The sequence below is a fragment of the Brassica napus genome, chromosome C5 (assembly GCF_020379485.1).
Source record: "Brassica napus cultivar Da-Ae chromosome C5, Da-Ae, whole genome shotgun sequence".
Lineage (NCBI taxonomy): Eukaryota > Viridiplantae > Streptophyta > Magnoliopsida > Brassicales > Brassicaceae > Brassica > Brassica napus.
In genome coordinates, this window is record NC_063448.1 from 29,642,633 (window position 1) to 29,667,333 (window position 24,701).

Genomic DNA, 24,701 nt, shown 5'->3' on the forward strand with positions numbered 1-24,701 from the left:
GGGTATTCTGGTAATTTTTGGTTGCTTCTGGGCTTCATTCGGTCATAAAATATGCTCGGCCCGCATTCTGGCATCCAAATCGATCGATGTCAAGAGTTCTGCATCGATCGACATATGTTCCTTTTCTCGACAGCTTCCTCTCGCGAGGCAGACTGACCACTCCTCAGTAAAACGGGTATAACTTCTACTACCTGATGTTGATTGACCTCAAACCAGTGGCATTGGAAAGATAACTCAAAGCTATATTCTGTGCCAAAATATGGAACGGTGGGAAGCTCTCCATCCATAGCTAGACATCTGACGCGCCTGTGCAGTTCTGCACCTCAAAAGACCCCAAAATCACCATATTTCTCCAGAACGTACCTGAACATGTAAATACTCTAAATAGACTCAATATAATATTAATTAGTTATTAAAACACTTATAGACCATGGCAAAAAGTGGGTAAAATCCATGGTCTATCAACTCCCCAGACTTACCCTTTTGCTTGTCCTCAAGCAAAACAAGCGGACAGTCTCTCTGAAAGAGGTTTGAAAACAGCAAGGACTCGCATAATTTAAACTTAGAATCATTACCTCTGCAATATTGCAATCCACATCTAAGAGTCCTAATCACAAAACCACATTATACCATATCCTAGCTTAGCAACCAAATTCACCTAGCCAACAACTTAGCAAATCCTGTCTGACAGTCCCCTCTACCAACCTCATTTCTTAACACAAATAAATGTGCAGGCTTTACCTTGGGAGTATCGATCACAGGATGCAAGGATTTTCAAACAAGTATCTGGATCTGCAGGTAAAAGTTAGTTCATATTTTTTCTCTCTACTAATTTCTCTCTTTAGTCAAAGTCTGCTTAATGGTGGTTGCCACCAAGTCCTGTTCACTTCTTTTTGACCTATATCCAAGAATTCAAATGAATCGAACCTTGATTATTGCCGCCACCAAGTCCCGTTCGAATTCTTTTTGTTGGAATCCTTATGAAGCAAGCCATAATGGTTGTAGCCACCAAGTCATGTTCGGATTCCACCTAACTAACACCTATTATATATATATATTATTATTTTTTCGATTTTTTTTTTTAAAAAAATAAATATCTCTACCTATAAATCTAGGGTCGAAATAGAGAGAGAAAATGTGATAAATCTACACAAGGCTTTACCTTCGAGACTTGTTTGAAGAATCTGATTCCATGTATACCAAGCCCCAAGACAAGCAGTTGTGTCAGGTTTAGTGTTGGAGGTCAGCTTTGGTTCCTTCAAACAATCTCAACAAGTGTGAATAGTTGACAGGTTGATCCACTTTAGTATCTTGAGTACTATCTGCAATCAATAAGTCTAGAATGGTGCTAAAGAGTGGTTAGATAACAAGCAAAAATCTAATAAGTTCATTATCCCCTTTTTAACTCAATAAAACTCTTTTGAAAACATTTTTATAAGACTTATGAACAGACTAATATCAGTAGACCTTCCCCAGACTCAAACTACACTGTCCCTAGGGTAAATTCAGTCGGAGCTATGGTTAGAAATAAATCATAAGGACTCAATGTAACAAGTAAGAACGATATACCAGACCGGAATGAACGTCGACCGATGTAAGGATGTTGATATCGGTTGACGCAGGTAAAGCAATGTCGATCGATGTCGATAGGTCGCGTAGGTCGATACAGATGGCAATCGTTTACTCGGTTGTTTTTTTTTTAATACCTAACTAAAATACAATATTAGTAGAACCTCTCCTAGGCTTAAACAACACTATCTCCAGTGTTATACAGTCTAAGATTGGTGGGGAAATAAATCATAAGGACAATATTTAACAAGGTGAAACGGTATACCTTATTTTGATATGAGTGTCGACCAACACATTTAAGTGGCGATCAATACTGTTGAAGCTCTGTCGATCGACACAGTTAAGTGGCGATCGATCGATGCTAGTGATGCTCTGTCGATTGATGTAGCGCAACCATCGTCGATCCTCTTGCAAACTCGTCTTCCTCGGATCTTTTCCTTTTACCTAACATAAATAAAACACTACAAGTTACTAATAGATAACTAATAAAACCAATTCAAATTTTTTTTCGATGAACAGTGACTGCTACAGTGCCGTTGCTACAGTAACTCCCGATTTTTTGCTGCAGCGTCGATCGATTTCTTTGCTACAGTGTTGATCGATTTCTTTGCTACAATGTCGATCGATTTCTTTGCTACAGTGCCTCTGCTACAGTGTGTCTGCTACAGTGCGGTTGCTATGGTACCGTTGTTACTTTTCATCCATCTTTTTGTTTTTTTTTTTTTGACCTGCAATAAATAAAAGCTTTAATCAGTAATAATCTAAACTAAACTGAAAGAAATTACCTAATAGTGGGTTGCCTCCCACTCAGCGCTTTGTTATAGTCATTTAGCTTGACTTTGGAGATCTGATTTAGTTCGGATGAGAATGAGAACATGCTCCAAACAAGTCTCAATGTCTACTCTCTGAAGCTTTATCATTCTTGTGTGAAAACCTCCTCCATAGACTCTTCTCCTTTGTCTATCATCTCAGCAAGAAGGAGTGCTCGAAGCTTTGCAAATGGATGTGAGAAGCATCTGCTGCGCACTCTGGATTTCCTGACACAATCTGAGAAGTGAGGGGTCAATGATACCTGAGGACCATCCTTGGTCCTTTTTCTCTTCTTCCAATTCCTCCTCTTCTTTCCCCTAGACTTGTCTGATCGCGTGGTGGTATCTCCATCCCTAAGATTTCCACAAACATCGAACTCCTTATGTTCTGATACGCGTCCACTGTCGATCGATGGAGAAGGGTTAGCGTCGATCGATGCCGGCTTGTTGATGTCGTTCGATGGTATCTGGTCTGTGTCGATCGATGTTGCTTCTGATGGGCCCTTATCGACTTCATCTCTAAATCGCAACCCTCTCTGAGAAGCTTCTACATGCTGATGATCATCCAATACCTCAATGTGAGAACTGAACTGTATACTTCTATCAGGTGGAATAGGAGATTCAGCTTCAAATACAGCGCATGGAACCACAGTCTTCACAGGATCATGTATCCTCTTCACTCTTTTGTGAAACCCAGCAGCTTCTTCTGTCCAGATAGGTGGTCTCTGATGTTTAGGGACAGCAAGATGTGAGGCCTTAGACATGTACATCCTTTCCTCAATCGGTTCCATCTCAGTTATGCAACCTGGCGGAACGTCTAGCAATGGGCATCGATCGATATTAGGTGGGTGGTATCGATCGATAATTGGTTGGCGATGTCGATCGATGTCGGGTGGGTGTAGATCGATGATGTGGGGTGGTTGTCGATCGATCTCATATGGTTGGTGTCGACTGATGCTAGCCTTCGAAGTTTCCAAATCTCCTCACGAAGTATGCTGATCATCATCAAGCTTCTTCTTCGAATTTTGATCTATATCTTCAAGTCATTCCTCCAGCTCTAAGGAGTCTTCCATAGTGACTTCTCTGTCTACATCGTTGATCGACGATGAGGTTGTAACATCGATCGACGTTGAGGTCGTGATGTCGATCGACGTTGAGGTCGTGATGTCGGTCGACGTTGAGGTCGTGCCATCGGTCGACGTTGAGGTCATGCCTTCAGTACCAGCTTCCTCTACTCTGCTCAGCTCTCCAGACACATGTTGTTCACCCCTTTTTGCCATAATGTCGTCGAGCAGCTGTATTATAATCCTATACTCCTCATCTAAAGATGCCAAGAACCTGTCCCATGTATCATTATTCTCTTTTTCTCGAGTTGTTGTAGCTTCATAGAGAAATTTGTTGAGGAAGGCGGTCTTAATGTCCTCCCAGCAAGTTAAAGATCTTGGCTGCAACTGACTGAACCAGCTAAATGCATCTCCAAATAGAGAATAGGGGAAGATTTTGCAGATAATTTTGTCTACAGATACTTCATTTTGCTCGCTTGCAGAGGCTAACTCCTCAAGTTCTTTGATAAGGTCTCTGGGATCTTCATGAGGAAGACCTACCATTCGCGATTCAGATCAAAGTTGTTTGTCTCAGCAACATCAATCACATCAGGGATTACATCACCCTCTGGATTAATCAATTGTCCTGTGCTGTTGCGAGTGCGACCTTCTTCGTCTCTTAACATCTCATTCTCGTCAACTGTAAGTATGAGCACTTCGACCTTCTCTGCCTCCAAACAAGTGGTGTCAGACGGTGGATGAACAGTGTCGATCGACGCGGGGTGAACTGTATCGATCGACGGGGGATAAACAGTGTCGATCGACGTCGTGTGAACAATGTCGATCAACGTCGGGTGAACAGTGTCAATCGACGTCTGGTGAACAGTGTCGATCGACGTCGGATGAACAGTGTCAATCGACGTCAGGTGAACAGTGTCGATCGACGTCGGGTGAACAGTGTCAATCGACGTCGGTCGGGTGATCAGTATCGATCTGCGTCAAGTGATCAGTGTCGATCGACGTCAGGTGATCAGTGTCGATTGACGTCAGGTGAACAGTGTCGATCGACGCTTGGATTTCTACCCTGCTAATCGCTGCTTGGAGGGTGTCGACTGACCTCTTAGACTTATGGATCACGCGACTCAAATCCAGTAGCTCTACTAGTAAGAGCCCTATTCCCTTGTTGCTTCTGGTACTCATATGTATGTACCTGAAACACAAGAAAACAAATTATCAGTTTTTTTTTGAACAGTAGTAAAACCTACACTAAATCTAACTAGACAAGATCTAATGGCGATCAAAGCTCCCCGGCAATGGCGCCAAATATGATACCACTCAAATTACCCTAAGGAGTGATTTATACTCTCTCAAATAAGAGGTCGAGTTGTAGTACTTAGGGATCGAATTCACAGGGAGCTAGGGAACCAATTAGATCTAATAGTTATACGATTAAGCTAGGCTAATAGTTTATAAAGCAGTAAATATATATAGCAAAATTCGTAAACAGTAAACAAGTTGAACAAGACTATTGTTCAGCTTGGCAAAGGGTTGTTTGATGGAAGGATGGTTTGCTAGATCTAGGGTTTCTATCCAGGAAATCAGGATTATAATGATATAGAGGCTAATTGTTGCTTGCAAGATATTATTGAACTCAAACAATAACAATAATCTACCAGCTCTCGCATGTCTAGATTATCTATCAGTAGATAAGATCTCAGCTCTCGCATGTTGATCTGTAGAAAGTGTCGATCGATTATTCTATAGGAATATCGATCGATACACCTTTCACAATATCGATCGATTGATCTATTGGATCATCGATCGATATCGCTTCTAGCAAGCTTTACGATCGGGTTGAATATGTGTTCACTAGGGTTCCTAAATCAACTCTCGTATGTTTCTAGCAATCCTAGCTCAATAGAATTATGTTCAGAGAAAAGACCAAGCGATGGCATTGTGCCTAATGATTCTAAGATCAGGGTTCTAGTTCATGACTCTAGAACACAAGAAGTAAGAACAATCCTATGATGAATATCACAACTAAGCAGTTCTATATTTTGGGCTAATCCCTCATAACCTATCTGAACTCTAAACCTAACAGGTGGATCTATTCAGACATGAAGTTTGTCACAGAAATCATGGATGAATAGATATAAAACTGCAATAGATATAAAAACCTTAGACAATGGAGTTCCAGGAGGACTCTGAAGGAGTTTCTCCTTTCTCTCCTAACTAAGAACAAGAGTCAAAGAAAGCTTAGATAGCGTAGCCGTCAACAATGGCTTATAAATAACATAAATAGGGTTTCTGGTCGTCCAAGGGTATTCTGGTAATTTTTGGTTGCTTTTGGGCTTCATTTGGTCATAAAATATGCTCGGTCCGCATTCTGGCATCCATATCGATCGATGTCAAGAGTTCTGCATTGATCGACATACGTTGCTCTTCTCGACAGCTTCCTCTCGCGAGGCAGACTGACCACTCCTTAGTAAAACGGGCATAACTTCTGCTACAGGATGCTGATTGATATCAAACCAGTGGCATTGGAAAGATAACTCAAAGCTATATGCTTTGTCAAAATATGGGCTCAATATAACGGTGGGAAGCTCTCCATCCATAGCTAGACATCTGACGTGCCTGTGCAGTTCTGCACCTCAAAAGACCCCAAAATCACCATATTTCTCCAGAACGTACCTGAACCTGTAAATACTCTAAATAGACTCTATATAATATTAATTAGTTATTAAAACACTTATAGAACATGGCTAAAAGTGGGTAAAATCCATGGTCTATTAACTCCCCAGACTTACCCTTTTGCTTGTCCTCAAGCAAAACAAGCGGACAGTCTCTCTGAAAGAGGTTTGAAAACAGCAGGGACTCACATGATTTAAAACTTAGAATCATTAGCTCTGCAATATTGCAATCCACATCTAAGAACTCTTGTTTACCTGCAGGACAAGATACTTCTTTGAGCATCCTTGTATCCTGTGATCGATACCCAAGTGAAAGCCTACACTTTTATTTATGCAAGAATTGAGGTTGGTAGAGGGGATTTTCAGACATGATTTGCTAAGTTGTTGACTAGATGAACTTGGTTGCTAGACTAGGATATGGTATAGTGTGGTTTTTAGATTAGGACTTTCTAAGGTGTTGATTATAAGATTTAAAATCTGTGAGTCCCTGCTGTTTTCAAACCTCTTTCAGAGAGACTGCCTGTATGTTTTGCTTGAGGACTAGCAAAAAGGTAAGTCTGGGGGAGTTGATAAACCATGGATTTGACCCACTTTTACCCATGGTTTATAAGTATTTTAACTATTATTTATTATATTCTAGAGTCTATTTAGTATACTTATAGGATCAGGAGTGATTTGGAAGAAAGTGGTGATTTTGGAGTATTTTGGAGATATTTGGAGAAAGCATCCGAGCTGACCATCGAGCACAACTATCGGTCGACATTGAAGAGGAATAATCGATCGATGTTCACATCGTGACATCGATCGACGGTGACGCGCGCAGAAGCCCGTTTGGTCCCAGCTGACTTAAAGCCCAAGTCTTCACCAATTTACAAGATTACCCCTAACGAGTTTTAACCTAATTATATAAGTTTTGCCAACATGTTAGAAGCATAGTGTGCTTTCTTGTTTTACTATTTTCACAGCAAAAGGTTTTCTAGGATTTTTAGTAGATTGGAGAGAAGATCCAAAGAGACTTTTGATTTGAACTCCATTGATATCTATCTATTTATCTATGCAGTTTTTATACCTAATTGTTGTTATGAATTGCTTAGCCATGGCTGAGTAGTTTTCTTGTTAGGTTTAGGGTTTAAATAGGTTATGAGGGATTAGCCCCAACTATAGATTGCTAAGTTGTGATATTCATCATTAGGATTGTCATTAAAGCATGTTTCTAGTATAGCTAGCTAAAACTTGATCTAAGAGTTTGAGATAAAGGTCATCACTTGCATCTCACCCTGAATCCATCCTAATTGAGCTAAGATTGCTAGAGTAAAGCGAGAGCTGATCTAGGAAGCTTAGTAAGCACATTCAACCTACGCGTTAAAGCTTGGCCAAATGTGTCAATCGATATTCTAATCGAATAATCGGTCGACGGTTCAACAAGTGTATCGATCAATATTACTATAGAATCATCGATCGACACTTATATATGGTCAATAAATAAACCTAGAAAGCGAGAGCCTATCTGTTTGTTTATATGTGTTGAGCTCTATAATATCATGCGTACAACTTCTTAGGCATCTGTAGGATTATAATCCTGATTACCTGAATAAAAACCCTAAGTCTAGCTATTTTCATCTAAGTACAAAAACCCCCAATCAAATAAATCGAGCAACTGCCTTGCTCACAAACCTGCTTTTACATTTAATCATAATCAACCTAGCTTAATCAATCTGATTAGATTTATTAGATTCCCTAGCTCCCTGTGAATTCGATCCCCAAGTACTACAACTGAACCTCTTATTTGAGAGAGTAATTCACTCCTTCGGGTAATTTGAGTGAGATCAGAGAGCTACAAAGAGAGTGGTGGTGTGGCCATTACGATGAGAGTGGGCAATGAGGAGTGAAGGAGGAGAGAGAGTGAGTGAGGATGAGGTAGTACATGAGGAGAGAGAGAGAGGCGATGAGGAAATCCTCCTGCCTTGTCTCATCTCTTCCGTTTTTTCGTAGATGTGAATGCTTTCGGAATTGTTCTTCGCTATTTTTACGAAAAGTTTTCCAAGTAAACTTTTAAAAGTTTCTTTCTACGGAAGATTGTTTCGTAAAACTTATTTTACTTGTTTGACGAAAGTTTTTACCAAAAAAATTTGAGAAGTCTGTTTAACAGAAAAATGTATTGTAAAACTATGATGTTTCGTAAAAACCTTCCGAAAGAACTTGTTCCGGTTATTTCTTGTTTGGATAGAAATCTCTTCGTTCTTTTGCAGAAATAAACATGCGGAGTTTCTTCTTGAATTTATTTTTCAAGTGTGCTCGGCATATGTGGAAGTTTTATCTCGAAATTTTCGGATTCTTCTTGTAAGTGGTAAGATTCTAAGAGGATTTTAGTTGTTGATTTCACTGACCATTTTGACCCCAACAGTTAGACTCATGCTCGGTAGAATTACCTATTATTCTGACAAGGTGGAGATAAGCGTATAAGTGGAATCAATGGCTAAGTGTTGCCTTTTCTGATACTGTATGTTTCCGAATGAAAAGTGAATGTTAAGTGAATACACTTTTTACCTCCATATTTGTTTGCTCATCTCTCAAAAATTCTTCTAAAGTATAGAAACATTTCTCGCTCTTTCTTTGTTTTGAAAAAACTCTTTCCTCAGTGTCTCTCAACAGTTTCGATAGAAGAGTGACAAGGGCATTTCGCATTCAAATCGTAATTTTGGAAGTGAGTTGAATGATCCAAATCCTGACAATATTGCTTGTGGGGAAATCACGAGGTGAGTAACAATGAGGAGGTTGTGAAGGAAGAAAACAGAGATCCCCTGACCCCAAGGAAGCTGTGGCGTATTGCTAACGGTATCGTACCTCCTCCTCCTTTTCCTTTGGTTACAACGAGACTAATGATGTTTGATCGGATATGATATACCATGGATTTTACCCACTTTTAGCTACGGTATATTAGTGTTTCAGGATATAATTATTCTGTTTTGGAGTCGTTTTAGCATATTTACAGGTTCAAGAGTTTTTTGGAGGAAAGTGGTGATTTTGGTGCATTTTGGAGATAAAATGAGAAGAAGCCCATAGCTGACCATCGAACCAGTCCGGAGGTCAACATCCAGAGTCTAACATCGATCGACGCACATCCTGTGCCATTGATCGGCGGCGAAGCGCGCAAGACCCGACTTGGTTTCCAGCCGATTTAAAACCCAAAACACACACATTTACAGAAATACCCCTGGCCGACTTTAACCTAATATTTATGTGCTCTGCCACTGTTCTAGGCAACACACGTTTTCATACTTTCTTTATTTTCACAGAAAACATAATTTAGGGGTTTTAGTAGTTTGGAGAGAAGATCCAAGACTCCTTCACATATTTGTATTGGAACTCCAGTTTTTCTACTCTATTCTATTTTATGTTGTTTATTCATATTGTTGCTATGATTTACTTTGCTATGTTTGAGTAATTCACTTGTTAGATTTAGGGTTCTATAAGGTTATGAGGGATTAGCCAAAATATAGATTTGCTAAGGTGATAAATATCCTTCAAGGAACTGTTATTAGTACGTGTGTTCTAGAGTAGCTAACTAGAACTTTGAACTTAGAATAGTAGACAACTACGACAGTAGGTTCTGCACCATAATAGATTCTCTTGAGTTAGGATTGCTAGAAACAAGCGACAGCTGATCTAGACAATACTAGTGAACCTATCTATCAACTCACTAAATCTTGCCTAAGAGAAAATCGATCGACGCTCTAACCATAGAATTGATCGACATTCAATCCAGATCAACAAGCGACAACTGAGATATCGGACTTAGTCAATAGGATTGATTCTACAGTGAAAGCTGGAATAATTTCTCATCAGAAGTCGAGTTCTAAGATTGACAACCAAAGTATTCTATACCTCTATAATCTTGATTACCTGAAACCCTAGATCTAGCGCTTTCATTTAATTGTTTAGAGACCTCAAACCAATCAACTGAACAACTACCTCGTTTGCTTTGCTTATTTACTGTTCTAATAATTTACCTAGCTTAATCACTGCTGATTATGATCTATTGTGTGCCTCGATCCCTAAGTACTACAACTGAACATGTTACTTGACAGAGTAAAAGTCACTCCTTAGGGTAATTTGAGTGATATCAAATTTGGCGCGTTGCCGAGGAGCTTTGATTGCTATTAGATTTTATCTAGTTAGATTTAGTCTAGGTTTTTCTACTGTTAAAAAATCTCATAAAAATTTTCGTCTTTCAGGTGCATGCCCAGCAGTACCAGAAGCAACAAGGAACAACCGCTATTTTTTTTTCAGATCCTGCACGTTTAGAAAGTTTAATCCGCAAAGAGAGACGCACCGCATCGATCGACAAATACCTCAGCTCGTCGACCGACACATCTCAACAAACGGCAACCGAACATACTAATACATCGACCGACACTTCTCACCCGACATCGATCGATACTTCACACCGAACGCCGATCGATACTCAACCGTGAGATATGGTTGCAACTCTAGTTCTTATTCAGGATGAGTTTGAAACTTGCATAACCAAGATGGTCATCTGCGTAATGTAGCAAGTCACAGGATAAATGATCAGGGGGCTACAATCCCTGATCCTGCTGCAGCTGCTGTTCAAGCTGCAGACGTGCTGCTCGACCCAGAACGTTGGCTGACTACAACCGTCCAGATCAGTACTACGCCAACAGATCTGCTATTCGTCCTCCAACTATCCAGAGGAACGATGTTGAGCTGAAGCCCTAGTACTTTACACTCGTGGGACAGACACCATAATGTGGTCTATCACATGAGCATCATATGGACCATATGGAGTGGTTCGAGGATCTTGTTTATGCCATTAAAGCTAATGGAGTCCTTGAGGACTATCTCTTTTGCAAGCTCTTCAAGTACTCAATTGATGGAGATGCTTCGCCATGGCTTAAGCAGTTACCACCATGATCTCTTACATCCTGGGCTGGCATCAAGAACGCATTTCTGCGTAATTTCTTTGATGAGTCACGCGCTGAGGACTTAAGGAGCAAGATTGCTATATCCACACATGAGCCTACAAAATCATTCAGAAGCTCCTGGCTCAGATTCAAGTCCTATCCGAGAGATTGTCCACACCATGGATTTAATGAAGTGCAGCTGCTTAGCATTTTCTTCAGAGGCATCGCGCTGGCATATTAGATGGCTCTAGACACTGCTAATGAAGGAAACTTCAACACTAGGAATAAAGAAGAGGTTGTGAGACTTATTGAGAACTTGGCATCTAGCAATAGCACCAAGAACACTGATTTTGAGAGGAGAAAATCGGAAAAACAAGGAAAGGAGCAGATGGACGATGTTAAGGCTAAGTGATATACCATGGATTTAACCCACTTTCAGCCATGGTATATAGGTGTGTTAGGAACTATTTATGTTGTTTTGGAGTCCTTTTAGCACATTTACAGGTTCAGAGATGATTTGGAGAAAACTAGTGATTTGGGTGCATTTTGGAGATAAAATGAGAGGAAGCTCGAAGCTGACCATTGAATAAGTTCGAGGTCGACATTCAGAGTCCACCATTGATCGATGCACACTCTGTGCCATCGATCGACAAAGAAGCACGAAAAGCCTAGCCGGCTTAAAACCCAAGTCAAGACATAATTACGGAAATACCCATGGCCGACTTTTAACCTAATATTTATGTGCTCTGCCATTGTTCTAGGAAACACACGCTTTCTACGCTTTTTCTATTTTCTAGTTTCACACAGAAAAGGTTTTTAGTAGATTTGGAGAGAATATCCAAGACTACTTCAGATATTTGTATTGGAACTCCAGTATTTCTAACCTAACCTATTTATGAATTCCTTTATATTATTTGCTATGAATTGTTTTGCAATGTCTGAGTAGTTCATCTTGTTAGATTTAAGGTTCAAATAGAATTATGAATGATTAGCCCCAAATATAGATTGCTGAATTGTTTGTGATATCCATCAATTGAATTGCTCTTATTACTTGTGTTCTAGAGTAGCTAACTAGAACCTTGATATTATGATAATTAGGCGCAAGAGAAAGTATGGTATGTTACCTAAAATAATTCATATTGTTCTAGGATTGTTAGAAACAAACAGAAGTTGATCTAGGAAAACTAGTGAACATAGTCAAACCCGCTCGGTAAACCTTGCTGGAAGGAACATCGATCGACAAACACATAGGTGTATCGATCGACGTTATGAAAGGTGTATCAATTGACTATCCATTGATAGCATCGATCGACACTTTCTTCAGATCAACAAACAACAATTGAGATTTGAGATCCAGACAATAGATATTCTAAACAAACGAAAGTTGATAGTTTATTATTTTGTTTGAGTTCTAGAATTTCCAATAAATTTCCTATAGCTTCTATACTATTATGATCCTGATTATCTGAATAGAAATCCTAAGTCTAACGCTTTCTCATAATTTTTTACAAAACCTCAATCCAATCAACCGAACAATTGGCTTGTTCACCACTGCAATTTACTATTTCCATAATTGACCTAGCTTAATTATAAATTGTTTAAGATCTTTTGTGTGCTCCAGTTCCTTGTGGATTCGATCCCTAAGTACTACAACTCAACCTCTTATTTGAGAGAGTACAATTTACTTAGGGTAATTTGAGTGATATAAATTTAGCGATGTTGCCGGGGAGCTTTTATCGCCATTAGGTCTTGTCTAGGCAATCCGCAAAAAAAAGAGATTTGCATCGATCGACAACAACATCCATTCATCGATCGACACTTCTCAGCAAACGTCGACCGATACTCCTAATCCGTCGACCGACAGTTGTGCGCTACTGACGATCGACAATTCTGTCCGAACATTGATCGACATCCGTCCGCGAGACATGTTTGCGACACTAATCCTAGATAGGGATGAGAATGGAGACTTGCATGACCAAGAAGGTCATCTGCGCAATGCAGCAAGTCAGAGGTTAGACGATCAGAGGGCTGTAATTCCTGATCAAGATGATAATATCGCTGCAGCTGCTCACACTGTAGGGGATGCTGCTCGACCCAGAACGATGGCTGACTATAATCGTCCAAATCAGTACTACGCCAACAGATCTGCTATTTGTCCTCCTACTATCTAGAGGACAGATTTCGAGCTGAAACCCTAGTACTTGACACTCGTTGCTCAAACACCCTACAGTTATTTGTCACACGAGCATCCTATGAACCATCTGGAGCGGTTCGAGGATCTGGTTTCTGCCATTAAAGCTAATGGAGTTCCGAGTTCCGGAGTACTATCTTTTCTACAAGCTCTTCAAGTACTCACTGGCTGGAGAAGCTTCGCATTGGCTTAAGCAGTTACCACCATGATCTCTCACATCCTGGGCTGACATCAAGAATGCGTTCCTGCGCAATTTCTTTGATGAGTCGCGAGCTGTGGACTTAAGAAGCAAGATTTCTACATTCACTCAGAAGCCTACAGAGTAATTCATAAGCTCCTGGATCAGATTCAACTCCTATCAGAGAGATTGTCCACACCATGGATTCAATGAAGTGCAGCTACTCAGCGCTTTCTTCAGAGGCATCGCGCTGGCATATCAGATGGCTCTGGATACAGCTAGTGAAAGGAATTTCAACACTTGGAATCCAGAAGAGGCTATGACATTGATTGAGAACTTGGCGTCTAGCAGTTGCACCAAGAACACTGATTTTTAGAGGAGAAAATCGGCCACCCTCGGAAAGGAGGAGTTGGACGATGTTAAGGCTAAGCTGGACAGTGTTCACAAGAAGCAAGTTAGCTTTACAGAGGATGTGGAAGCTGTAGAAGTCAACAATGATGGACATTTGGAAGAGGATATGAATTTCATTGGTGGTACTGGTTTTCAAAATCAGGGGCCTAGGAATCAGAGTGGATATAGAAGCTCCCATGGGAATGGACAGAGGAGTAACTTCAACCAGAATTCACAATTCTAGAAACCCTACAACATCAACTTTAACAATAGCAACAACATGAACTATGGAAATTCTTTCTACCAGAACGTGCCACCACAGACTCGAGAGAGCAAGATAGAAGAAATGATTGATCAAGTTCTTGAAGGTCAGTAGAAGCTTATGGTGAATGTCGATGGGAAGATAGATAATGTCTACACTGAGCTGAATGCAAAGTTTGAAACTTTGAACACACATGTGAAGAAGTTGGAGACACAACTGGTTCATACAGGAGAAGCTATTAAGAAACAAGAAAACTTCATAAAGGAGAATGAAGCACTGAAGTACCACGTCAATGTCGTCATAGAGAATGATTACTGGCAATCGGTTAAGGAGGAGAAGCTTCAGGAAGGAGATTTCGATGTCGAAAGCTCCATGAGCTTCGGCTGTTCACATTGATGTCGACCGACACGAAGAGATGAACATCGATCGATGGAATGGGATGAACACCGATCGTCACCGAATGTTCAACATCGATCGACGAAGTCAGTTGCATCATGCGAGACGGTCAGAATTATGACTTATGACGAGTTTGTAGCTAGACACCCTCATCCACCCAAACCCCTACATGTAAACATCGATCAGCGGAGTGACCAAGTCATCGATCGACATAGAGATTCAACCGGCAATCGACAATCGACCTCAGTCATCGATCGACGAGCACCTCTCTGCTACCGAGTGCAACTACCCAAGATAGATATAGCACGACTGAATGCACTCAGAAACCCATCTCAACCTTCAGAGACACCAATAGATAACATCAGTGAGCAATATGAAGGTGCAGTAGAGCCAATGCAAGTTGATCAACCTACTGTGGGAAGAACCTTAAGGAAGAGGAAGGAAAATGTTCCCAAGCTTCTGAAGAGAGGAGCTCATGATAAAGAGATCTAGAGTTTCAGAAAGAGGGTTCTAAGGATCATGGATAAGCCATTTGAAGAAGCTTATTTTACCCACAGGCTGTGGATGTTCTTCGGAGAGACCAAGGAAACTGAAGAGGACATTAGGAGAATGTTTCACTAGGTCAGAGAGAAGATGAGACAGAGGATTACACTGAAGAAGAAGAGTGATCCTGGAAAGTTTTTAGTACCCTTCTTGATAGGAGGCATTGACTACCCTAGTGCGCTTTGCGACACAGGATCTTCAGTCAGTCTTCTACCTAAGGTGATGGCAGACCATCTAGGTCTGGAGATAGAGCCTTCAGAGGATTCATTCACCTTTGTGGATTGTTCTCAGAGGAACTCATGAGGATTTATCAGAAACCTTGAGGTGCAGATTGGTAATGCCCTAGTTCCAGTACTTCCATGTCCTGGACATCAAGCTCAACTGGAATTCTTCTCTACTACTTGGGAGAGCCTTCATGGGGACTGTAGGAGAAGTATGCGACATGCAGACCAACAAGCTCTGCCTGACAGTCATAGACCCTACCGTCTACTATGATCCGGTGAGAGTTGTTAAGCAACAGACAGGCTACATGGAGATTGGAGACAATCCTAGATTCATTGCAGATTGCCACTGCGATCATGAAGCTGATGAGGAATTGGAGTATGAAGCATCATTCAATAGCCATCCTCAACAATCGATCGACAGTGACATTCAGTTATTGATCGACAACAGTCCCGGAAAATTGATCAACAGTAGCCATGCGAATGAAATCTTCGCTTTGCCAGAACACTGCTACCCGAGTTTTTCAATCAACGGTCAACATCCAACATCGATAGATTATCAGTATGATGGTACGATCGACAGACAAGGCAACTATTCAATCGGCAGTTGGGCAGACAATAGCTATCATGAGAGCTTTGCAGTAGACATTGCACTACCCAAGATGTGATTTGACGAGTATGATGAGAACTACCACAAGGAAAAGATGATTGAATATTGTGGTCCTGACGTAGACGGTGAAGGAGTCCTCCACACATTTCATGCAAGAAACAAAGCAACATTGATCGATAGTGACGTCAAGCCATCGATCAACATTCATCATATACCAGATTACGAAGTATAAATAGAGAATAATACTGATTATGGTTATCTAACCCTGGATGAATTTGGTATTTTCAGGGATCCAGAAGGCCAAGCACGAGCTATGGATGGACGAATTCTAAACATATCACAAGAAGACGTTGCAGACATCACCGCCATGAATGGACCCAACAACTTCTTCCACACGCAGAACAGAGCATTCGACCAACCATCGATCGATGAAACAAGTGCCACATCGATTGACAGTCATCACAAACTTGGAAGAAGAGCATTTGATCAGAAAGGCGGAAGGAAACTTCGTTGGGAATGTAGAGAAGAGTATGGCGTATACAGAGACGAGGATGGATATGCACGTGCTGCAGATGGAAGAACCATTCATGTGTCAAGGGAGGACATCGGCGCTATTCTGGAAAGATCTGTAATGGTTGGACACACTAATATTAGTTTACCAGAGTAGACAGAGATACCCACTACAATCGTGCTAGAACTAGACACTTACAGCAAAACAAAGATAGATGAGTTGGTAGAAGGAATCTACAGAGCTATAGGAATGGCAGATGATTATTTCACCAAAGGGCTCATTGATATTTACTACCCGTTCAACAACAGTATAGGATGGTTAACTACAGGCACGGATGAGATGAAGCAAGATATAACCATGATTTAGGAACAACATGCAATCGGAACAGGAACATCGAAGTTGATCGACGTTGACACTAAGCCATCGATCGACGCTCGACTTGCATCTTTCGAAGATAGGCTACAGTCATTCGACTACAAGCTTGATGACGCCTACTATCCGCTCAAGGACAGTTGAGTACGTGCATGGATGAGCTGAAAGAGGAGATGGACATGATCCGGAGAGAGAATACAATCTTATCAAGCTTATCTGAAGAGGAAGCTGGTCACAGTGAAGTTGTTAGAAGACAAGCTTGATAAGATTAATTTTTCTCAAGACTTGTTGCGAGAAGACTTTTCCCAGAGATTGGAGGACCATGATGAAACAACTACAGCCAGACTTGGAATGCACCAGCACAGCATCAATAACCTTCAGAATAGGATGCATGTCAGTGAGGTTGATAAGGAGATACTGAAAAATCAGTGGACCATAGGAGATGAAGCCATAAGAAGCTTTATTGGTACATGAATTCCGATGAGCAAAGAATATGTAGACACTTGTTTCCCAACAAGTAGTCTTCCACCTCCTTTACAGCCAACCTACTTCCAAAGTCAAGCTAAATGACTATAACAAAGGACTGAGTGGGAGGCAGGCAGCCCACTATTAGGTAATTTTACTTAGTTTTATTTCAAAATTGTTACTTATTTTCGCATTTAATTTATTGAAGGTCAAAAAAAAAAAAGACCCGCGGTGACGATTGCCCAGTCTATCGACTAATGAGACCAGGTCGAAATCGTTCAATGTTACCTAACCAGAATCGATCGACGATCACTTACACACATCGATTGACGATCAACATCAGCGAACAGGTATATCGTTCTACCTTGTTATATTATGTACTTATGATTTATTTCCCACCAAACTCTGACTGGATACACATTGGGGACAGTGTAATCTAAGTCTGGGGGGAGGTTTACTGATATTTAGTTTACTGTATGAGTTTTACAAAATGTTTTTCAAAAAGTTTTATTGAGCAAGAAGGGGATAATGAACTTTAAAATTTTACTTATTATTTAACCACTCTCTAGCACCACTCTTAGATTTATTGACTGCAGAGTGTATGAGAGATACCAAAGTGAATAACCTGCCTATTATCCACACTTGTTGAGAATGTTTGAAAGAACCAAAGCTGATCTCCAACCTAATGGATCTTAATTTGCTTGTCTTGGGTCTTGGTATACATTAGATCGAATCCCTCAAGCAAGTCTGGAAGGTAAAAGTATGTGTGTTTCTGATTCCCTTCTCTCTCTTTCTTCGGCATCGACATAAATAAAAGATTCAAATGATTTCTTGCTGTTTAGAGGGGTATGAGTGTCTCATGCGACCCCATTATTCTACTCTAATGGAATGATCACACATCGTTGGAAGGGAGGGGTAGGAGTGTCTCTTGTGACCCAATTATTCGCCTACACTTTGTCAAATAAAAAAAAAAGAGAAAGATAAAAAATAATAATAAATAAAAAAGAATGTGAATGAAGATGAACTGTATCAATATCATTGTTCATTGGAATTGAGATTCAGAGAAGAGAGAAAGAGGGAAGAAAGGGATCAGATAAGACTACTACCTTTGTGTTTAGAAACTTGCTTGAGTAAGGAGTCCATGCGTCTTTTGATCGATACTCCCAAGGTAAAGCGTACACCTTTTATATATGTATTAAATGAGATCAGTAGAGGGGCGAGTCAGACACTATTAGCTAAGTTGATGGTTACATGGATTTGGTTGCTAAGCTAGGATATGGTATATAGGATACCTCTGAAGTTAAAATTTATTTGATATGGCTTGCAACATTGTAGAGGTGATGATATGAGTTCTTAAATTGTGTGAGTCCCTGCTGTTTCTAAAACCTCTTAGCAAAGACTACCCTTTGTTTTGTTTGAGGACAAACAAAAAGGTAAGTCTGGGGGTGTGATATACCATAGATTTTACCCACTTTCAGCCATGGTATATAGGTATTTTAGGGACTATCTATGTTGTTTTGGAGTCTTTTTAGCACTTTTACAGGTTCAGGGATGATTTGGAGAAAAGTGGTGATTTGGGTGCACTATCTATGTTGTTCTGCCATTGTTCTAGGCAACACACGCTTTCTACGCTTTTCCTATTTTCTAGTTTCACACAGAAAAGGTTTTTAATAGATTTGGAGAGAAGATCCAAGACTCTTTCAGAGATTTGTATTGAAACTCAAGTACTTCTAACCTTAACCTATTTATGAATTCCTTTGTGTTATTTGCTATGTTTGAGTAGTTCATCGTGTTAGGTTTAGGGTTCAAATAGAATTATGAAGGATTAGCCCCAAATATAGATTGATGAGTTGTTTGTGATATTCATCAATTGAATTGCTCTTATTACTTGTGTTCTGGAGTAGTTAACTAAAACCTTGGTATTAGGATAATTAGGCGCAAGTGGAAGCATGGTCTGTTACCTGAAATAATTCATATTGTGCAAGGATTGCTAGAAACAAACGGAAGTTGATTTAGGAAACCTAGTGAACATAGTCAAACCCGCTCGGTAAAGCTTGTTGGAAGGAACATCGATTGACAAACACATAGGTGTAACGATTGACGTTCTGAAAGGTGTATCGATCGACTATCCATTGATAGCATCGATCGACACTTTTTTAGATCAACAAACGACAGTTGAGATCTGAGATCCAGACAATAGATATTCTAAACAAACAAAAGTTGATAGTTTATTACTTTGTTTAAGTTCTAGAATATTAAATAAATTACTCTAGTTTCTAGACTATTATAATCATGATTACCTGAATAGAAACCCTAAGTCTAACGCTTTCTCATAATTGTTTACAAAACCTCAATCCAATCAACCAAACAACTGCCTTGTTCACCACTGCAATTTACTATTTCCATAATTGACCTAGCTTAATTTTAAATTGTTTAAGATATTTTGTGTGCCCCAGCTCCTTGTGGATTCGATCCCTAAGTACTACAATTCGACCTCTTATTTGAGAGAGTACAAATCACTTAGGGTAATTTGAGTGATATCACTAAGCTGGATAATGTTCACAAGCTTCTTAAGAAGCAGGTTAGCTTTGCAGAGGATGTAGAGGCTGTAGATGTCGACAATGACAGAGATTTTGAGGAAGATGTGAAATCACCAATCGACAGAGAGATTCAACCGACGATCGACAAGAGTTCTCCAGCATCGATCGATGACCACCTCTCACCTACCGAGTGCAACTATCGAAAATCGATGTAGCGAGATTAAATGCACTCAGAAACCCATCTCAACCTCCATAGGAATCAGCAGACAACATCACTGAGCAATCTAAAGATTCATCAGAGCCTACGCAAGTTGATCAGACTACTGAAAAAGGACCATGAGGAGAAGAAAGGAAAAGGTTCCTAAGCATCTTAAGAGAGGTGCTAATGATACGGAGATGGATACCTTTACAAAAAGTATTCTAAGTATCCCAATGGATAAGCCATTTAAGGAAGCTTACATTACCCAAAAGTTGTGGATGTTTTTAAGAGAAACTAAGGAGACTGAACAAGACATTGAGAGAATGTTCAATCAGGTCAGGGAGAAGATGAGGCTGAGGATTACACTGAAGAACAAGAAGAGTGATCTTGGAAAGTTTGTAATATCGTGCTTGATAGGAGGCATTGACTACCCTAGTGTGCTCTGCGACACAGGTTCTTCAGTCAGCATTCTACCAAAAGTGATGGCAAACCATCTAGGTCTAAAGATAGATACTTCAGAGGATTTATTCACTTTTGTGGACTGTTCTCAGCGGAACTTAGGAGGAATCATCAGAAACCTTGAGGTGCAGATTGGTAATGCCCTAGTTCCAGTAGACTTCCATGTCCTGGATATCAAGCTCAACTGAAATTCTTCTATATTACTTGGGAGAGCCTTCATGGCTACTGTAGGAGCAATTTTACGACATGCAGACCAACAAGTTGTGCCTGACACTCATAGACCCTAATGTCTATTATGATCCTCTGAGAGTTGTCAAGCCACAAACGTCCTACATGGAGATTGGAGATGATCTAGAATTCATTGCATTTTGTTACACCGACCCTTGAGCTGAAGTCGAATCAGACAATGAAGCATCGGTCGAAACTCAACCTAAACCGTCGCTCGATGATAGGTCTGAAGAAACGATCGACAAAGCATTGGAAGCACTGATCGATAGTGACCCTTCGAATGAGATAGACGAATTCCCAAAAGGATCTATCAACATTTGGGAGAATGATTACTAAAAACATGGCTCTGCAATTCACACTGCTATACCTTCAAAAGGGAAGATCTGTGTAATGGAGACTAATGAGTACGATGAGGACTACAAAGAAGAAGAGATCATTGAGTACCGTGGCCTTTCCATGGAAGAAGCAAGAGTTCTCATGACTTCCCATGAGACCAGGGAAGAGCACAAGATGATGCAGATTTTGGTTATCTCCGACCATATGAGTTTGGTATTTTCAGAGATCCAGAAGGACAAGCACAAGCTATGGATGGACGAGTTATACACGTCTCTAAAGATGTCGCAGAAATTCTTGCAAGGGCTAGTGGATCAGGAAACCTTCTCAGTCAGCAAGACAAAACAAAGGATCCATCATCGATCGATATGATAGGTCTACCATCAATCGACGGCCTTTACGAGTATGGAAACAGACCTTATGATCACATTGCCAGAAGAAGATTCCATTGGGAAAGAAGAGATGAATACGACATATACGGAGATGAGCATGAAAATGCACGAGTTGTAGATGGCAGAATCATTCATGTGTCAAGGGAAGACATCAGAGAAATTATGGAAAGAGCTGCAATGGATGGACACACTCATATCTGTCTACCAAAATATGCAGAGAAATTCACCAAAACCATGTCAGATCCAGAGCCAGACACTTACAGCAGAGCAGATATTGATGACATGGTACATGGGATATACAAAGCCCAGGAGATGTCACCGGATGACTACTGCATGAGGCTCGAAGATGTTGTGGGAACCGAAATTCACACCGTCGATTTTCGTAATCGGAGGAAAGTCAAGAAACCCTAACTTTCCCCGAGGTCCTGGATTCTCTGCGAGAGCCAACGACAAAGTGACCAAATAAATGCGAAAAATATGAAAAGATAACAAAACGAATTTATGGAGAAAGTAGATCTTTATTTCGAATCTGCGTAAGAGCGTTGCGATTATTACACAAGATTATAAAAGCTTCGGCCGCAAGAGCTGTCAGTGAGTTCCCTAGTTCTAGCTACCAAAAACATTTAACCTAGTTGAGTCGCAGCTCGATAACAACAAATGAAAAAGACATGAAAAAAGGTTTTGTTGATTTTTGGACTGAACCTTATGAAAGGCTAACGTAGTTCAATTGAAAGAGTGGAACAAGAGTGCGAACTGCATGTGCGAGTTCGTCTAGTAATCGAGTACCAGTCATAGAAAAAGAACATGTCGAGAATAATGCCTAAAGTTTCTAAGTGCAAAGAGTTTTAAGAGTCTAAAAAGAATCGTCCTTGCGCCTCTCGCCTTAGCGTCCCTTATATACTCCTCCTAGGTCGGTTTGGGCTTCCCTTCGAATTTATCTTCTCGTGGAAATATTCCATTTTTCCGATCTAAATGATTATCCCTTGAAACTTGACATTTATCTTCCAACCTTGACATTTATCTTCGAACTTCACATTTATCTTCTTTCGCGAATATTCTATAAACCATCATGGTGACTTTGGGCAGATTTCTCATAAAAAATCGTAAGTGGGTTTTGCTACATATTAGACCCTTTGGGTCGTATTTCGACTAAAACGTTTTTAATTTCTTCCGGAGAAATCGCCTTCTGTACGATGCTGGTTTTACGAAATAGTGGAAACTAATTGTATAGTCGAGACAACTATGGTGTTAAGTCAACCGTTATCGTTTTATACGATTGACTCGAATTCATATGAGAAAACAAGTCTTTGTCATTTTTATCGTAAAGTTTCAACGGTCACTCCAATCAAGATGAAACAAGAGACAGTTTGATCGAGGCCCGAAGGAGGGAGTTCCGGAGATGAGAATGCACGGTGAGGGAGTGATCCAACTCACCCAAGGGCAAATTGGACAAGACTGATCCAACTTGCCGTTGGGATTCGAATTGGATTGGTCCGCAAAGGGAAAGTCGTGAAGATTACGATTATGTGAGACTGAAAATACGGTCCTAGTTTCCTTTCCGAGGTCACTACAGCGAGCGCCAACTTTTCCATTAACTGTTATCGAGTTTCAGCGTCGAACAATGTTTTACTTATGTAAAAAATTGGTTTTTGTTCGCCGTGTTCCTCTCTGATCAGGACCTTGCTTACCGCTGTCGCCGATACCACGATATATAGAAACAAGCATTTTCGCATTCTTCGAACCATTAAAGCTTCTTGTTTCCTCTCAGTGTTGTAGAATGGTAGACACTTGTCAGTTGATCGCGAGATAAATTGATTAAGCATCGCGACCCTTCCTGTTAATCTTTGCACTTTTCGTTTGGTTCTGGGGAAGACCATATCAATTAGCGCGTTGATTTGTTTCAGGTTGGCTTCGATTCCGCGATGCGTGAAAAGGAAACCGAGGAGTTCCCCCGATGCCACGGCAAATCTGCATTTTGCCGGGTTCATTTTCATGTTATGTGCATTTAGCCTCGCGAAACATTCCTCCAGATGAGTGATGTGTTCTTTCTCGTCCAGGGACTTGACGAGGATATCGTCGATGTAAACCTCCATAGTTTTTCCGAGTTGCTCGGAAAACATACGATTTACGAGTCACCGATAAGTCGCTCCCGCGTTCTTAAGACCGAAAGGCATTACTTTTTAGCAATATGTGCCGCGATCTATGATAAATGCGGTTTTCTCGTGATCACCGAGATTCATCATGATCTGATTGTATCCCGAAAAAGCGTCTATGAAAGACAGGAGCTTGTTTCTTGCCGTCGCTTCCAGTAATCTATCGATGGGTGATAGTGGGACACAAACACCCCATTTTCCGTTTTTCTTTTTGACCACGACAAGATTGGCTAGCCAGTCTAGGTATCTGACCTCCATTATTGATCCCACTTTAAGGAATTTCTCAGCTTCTTCGTTGACTGCGGTTGCGCGTTCAGGTCCCAACTTTAGCCTTTTCTGTTTAATGGGCTTGAAAGTTGGGTCGATGTTGAGTTCGTGACATGTTATGTTTTGGTCGATCTTTGGCATATCTTCTGCGGCCCAGGCGAACGTATGAAGGTTCTTTTTTAGGCAGGCAATGAGTTCCGCCTTTAGGGGCTCACGGAGATTCGCTCTAATTTCGACGCACCGTTCGTGGAAAGTTTCATCGAGACATACCGAGATCACAGGCTCGCAAGTCGGTTCGCGCTTCTCTTCTAAAATCTCAGCTTTCTGCAACTGCCAAAAGATTTCTACCGAATCTTGTTCTGGGGCATTCTCAACGGGATTTGTTTTCTTCTTCTTTTTAGGAGAATTTTTTTTGTTTTAATTCCGCAACGAAGCAGACTTGCGATACTCTCGGAAAATTGAGGCATAGATGGTACGTTGACGGAACCGCTTGCACGGAGTTTATCCAATGGGTGCCCACGATTGCGTTATACGATGCAGGGTGGTCGATGACCAGAAACTCCATGGTTTATGTTATTCTCTCGGCCTTAAATGTGAGGTTAATAGATCCGAGAGTCATAGTAGCTTCCCTTGAGAGTCCTACTAACGGGCTTGGGTTTTCTGCGATTTTGGATAGATTTATTTTCATTCTCTCGAGGGTGCTTCTGAAGATGATATCAGCCAAACTTCCTGTGTCGACTAATATCCTTGCGACATCGATATCTTGAATCATCAGCTCGATGATAAGGATATCGTTGCGAGGTTTGACCTGATCGGCAATTGCTCTTTCCTTGAAAGAGATGATGTCACCGCTCGTTAGATTAGGCATATCACAAATTGATCGTTCGGTGTTCTTTGAGTTAGAGAATCTGACCCACCCACCCCCCCCCCTCTTTTAGCGCCAAACTGTGGGAAC

The 24,701-nt window shown here is 40.7% G+C and overlaps 1 protein-coding gene across 1 annotated transcript; it reads right to left on the bottom strand.

Annotated features, from left to right (window-relative positions):
• Window positions 1-23,506: 23,506 nt before the first annotated feature.
• LOC106373415 lies at window positions 23,507-24,311 on the bottom strand. Its single transcript, XM_013813589.1, has 2 exons — window positions 24,186-24,311; window positions 23,507-24,076 (listed from the first exon to the last, which is right to left on the bottom strand). Exons 1-2 carry the CDS (start codon window positions 24,309-24,311, stop codon window positions 23,507-23,509), a joined length of 696 nt encoding a protein of 231 aa, XP_013669043.1.
• Window positions 24,312-24,701: the final 390 nt, after the last annotated feature.

Coding starts and splice junctions, on each gene's coding strand:
- LOC106373415 (XM_013813589.1), bottom strand. CDS start 24,311: ATGGAGTTTCTGGTCATCGACCACCCTGCATCGTATAACGCAATCGTG. Junction 24,077..24,185: donor ATTTTCCGAGAGTATCGCAA/GTCTGCTTCGTT, acceptor ATCTTTTGGCAG/TTGCAGAAAGCTGAGATTTT.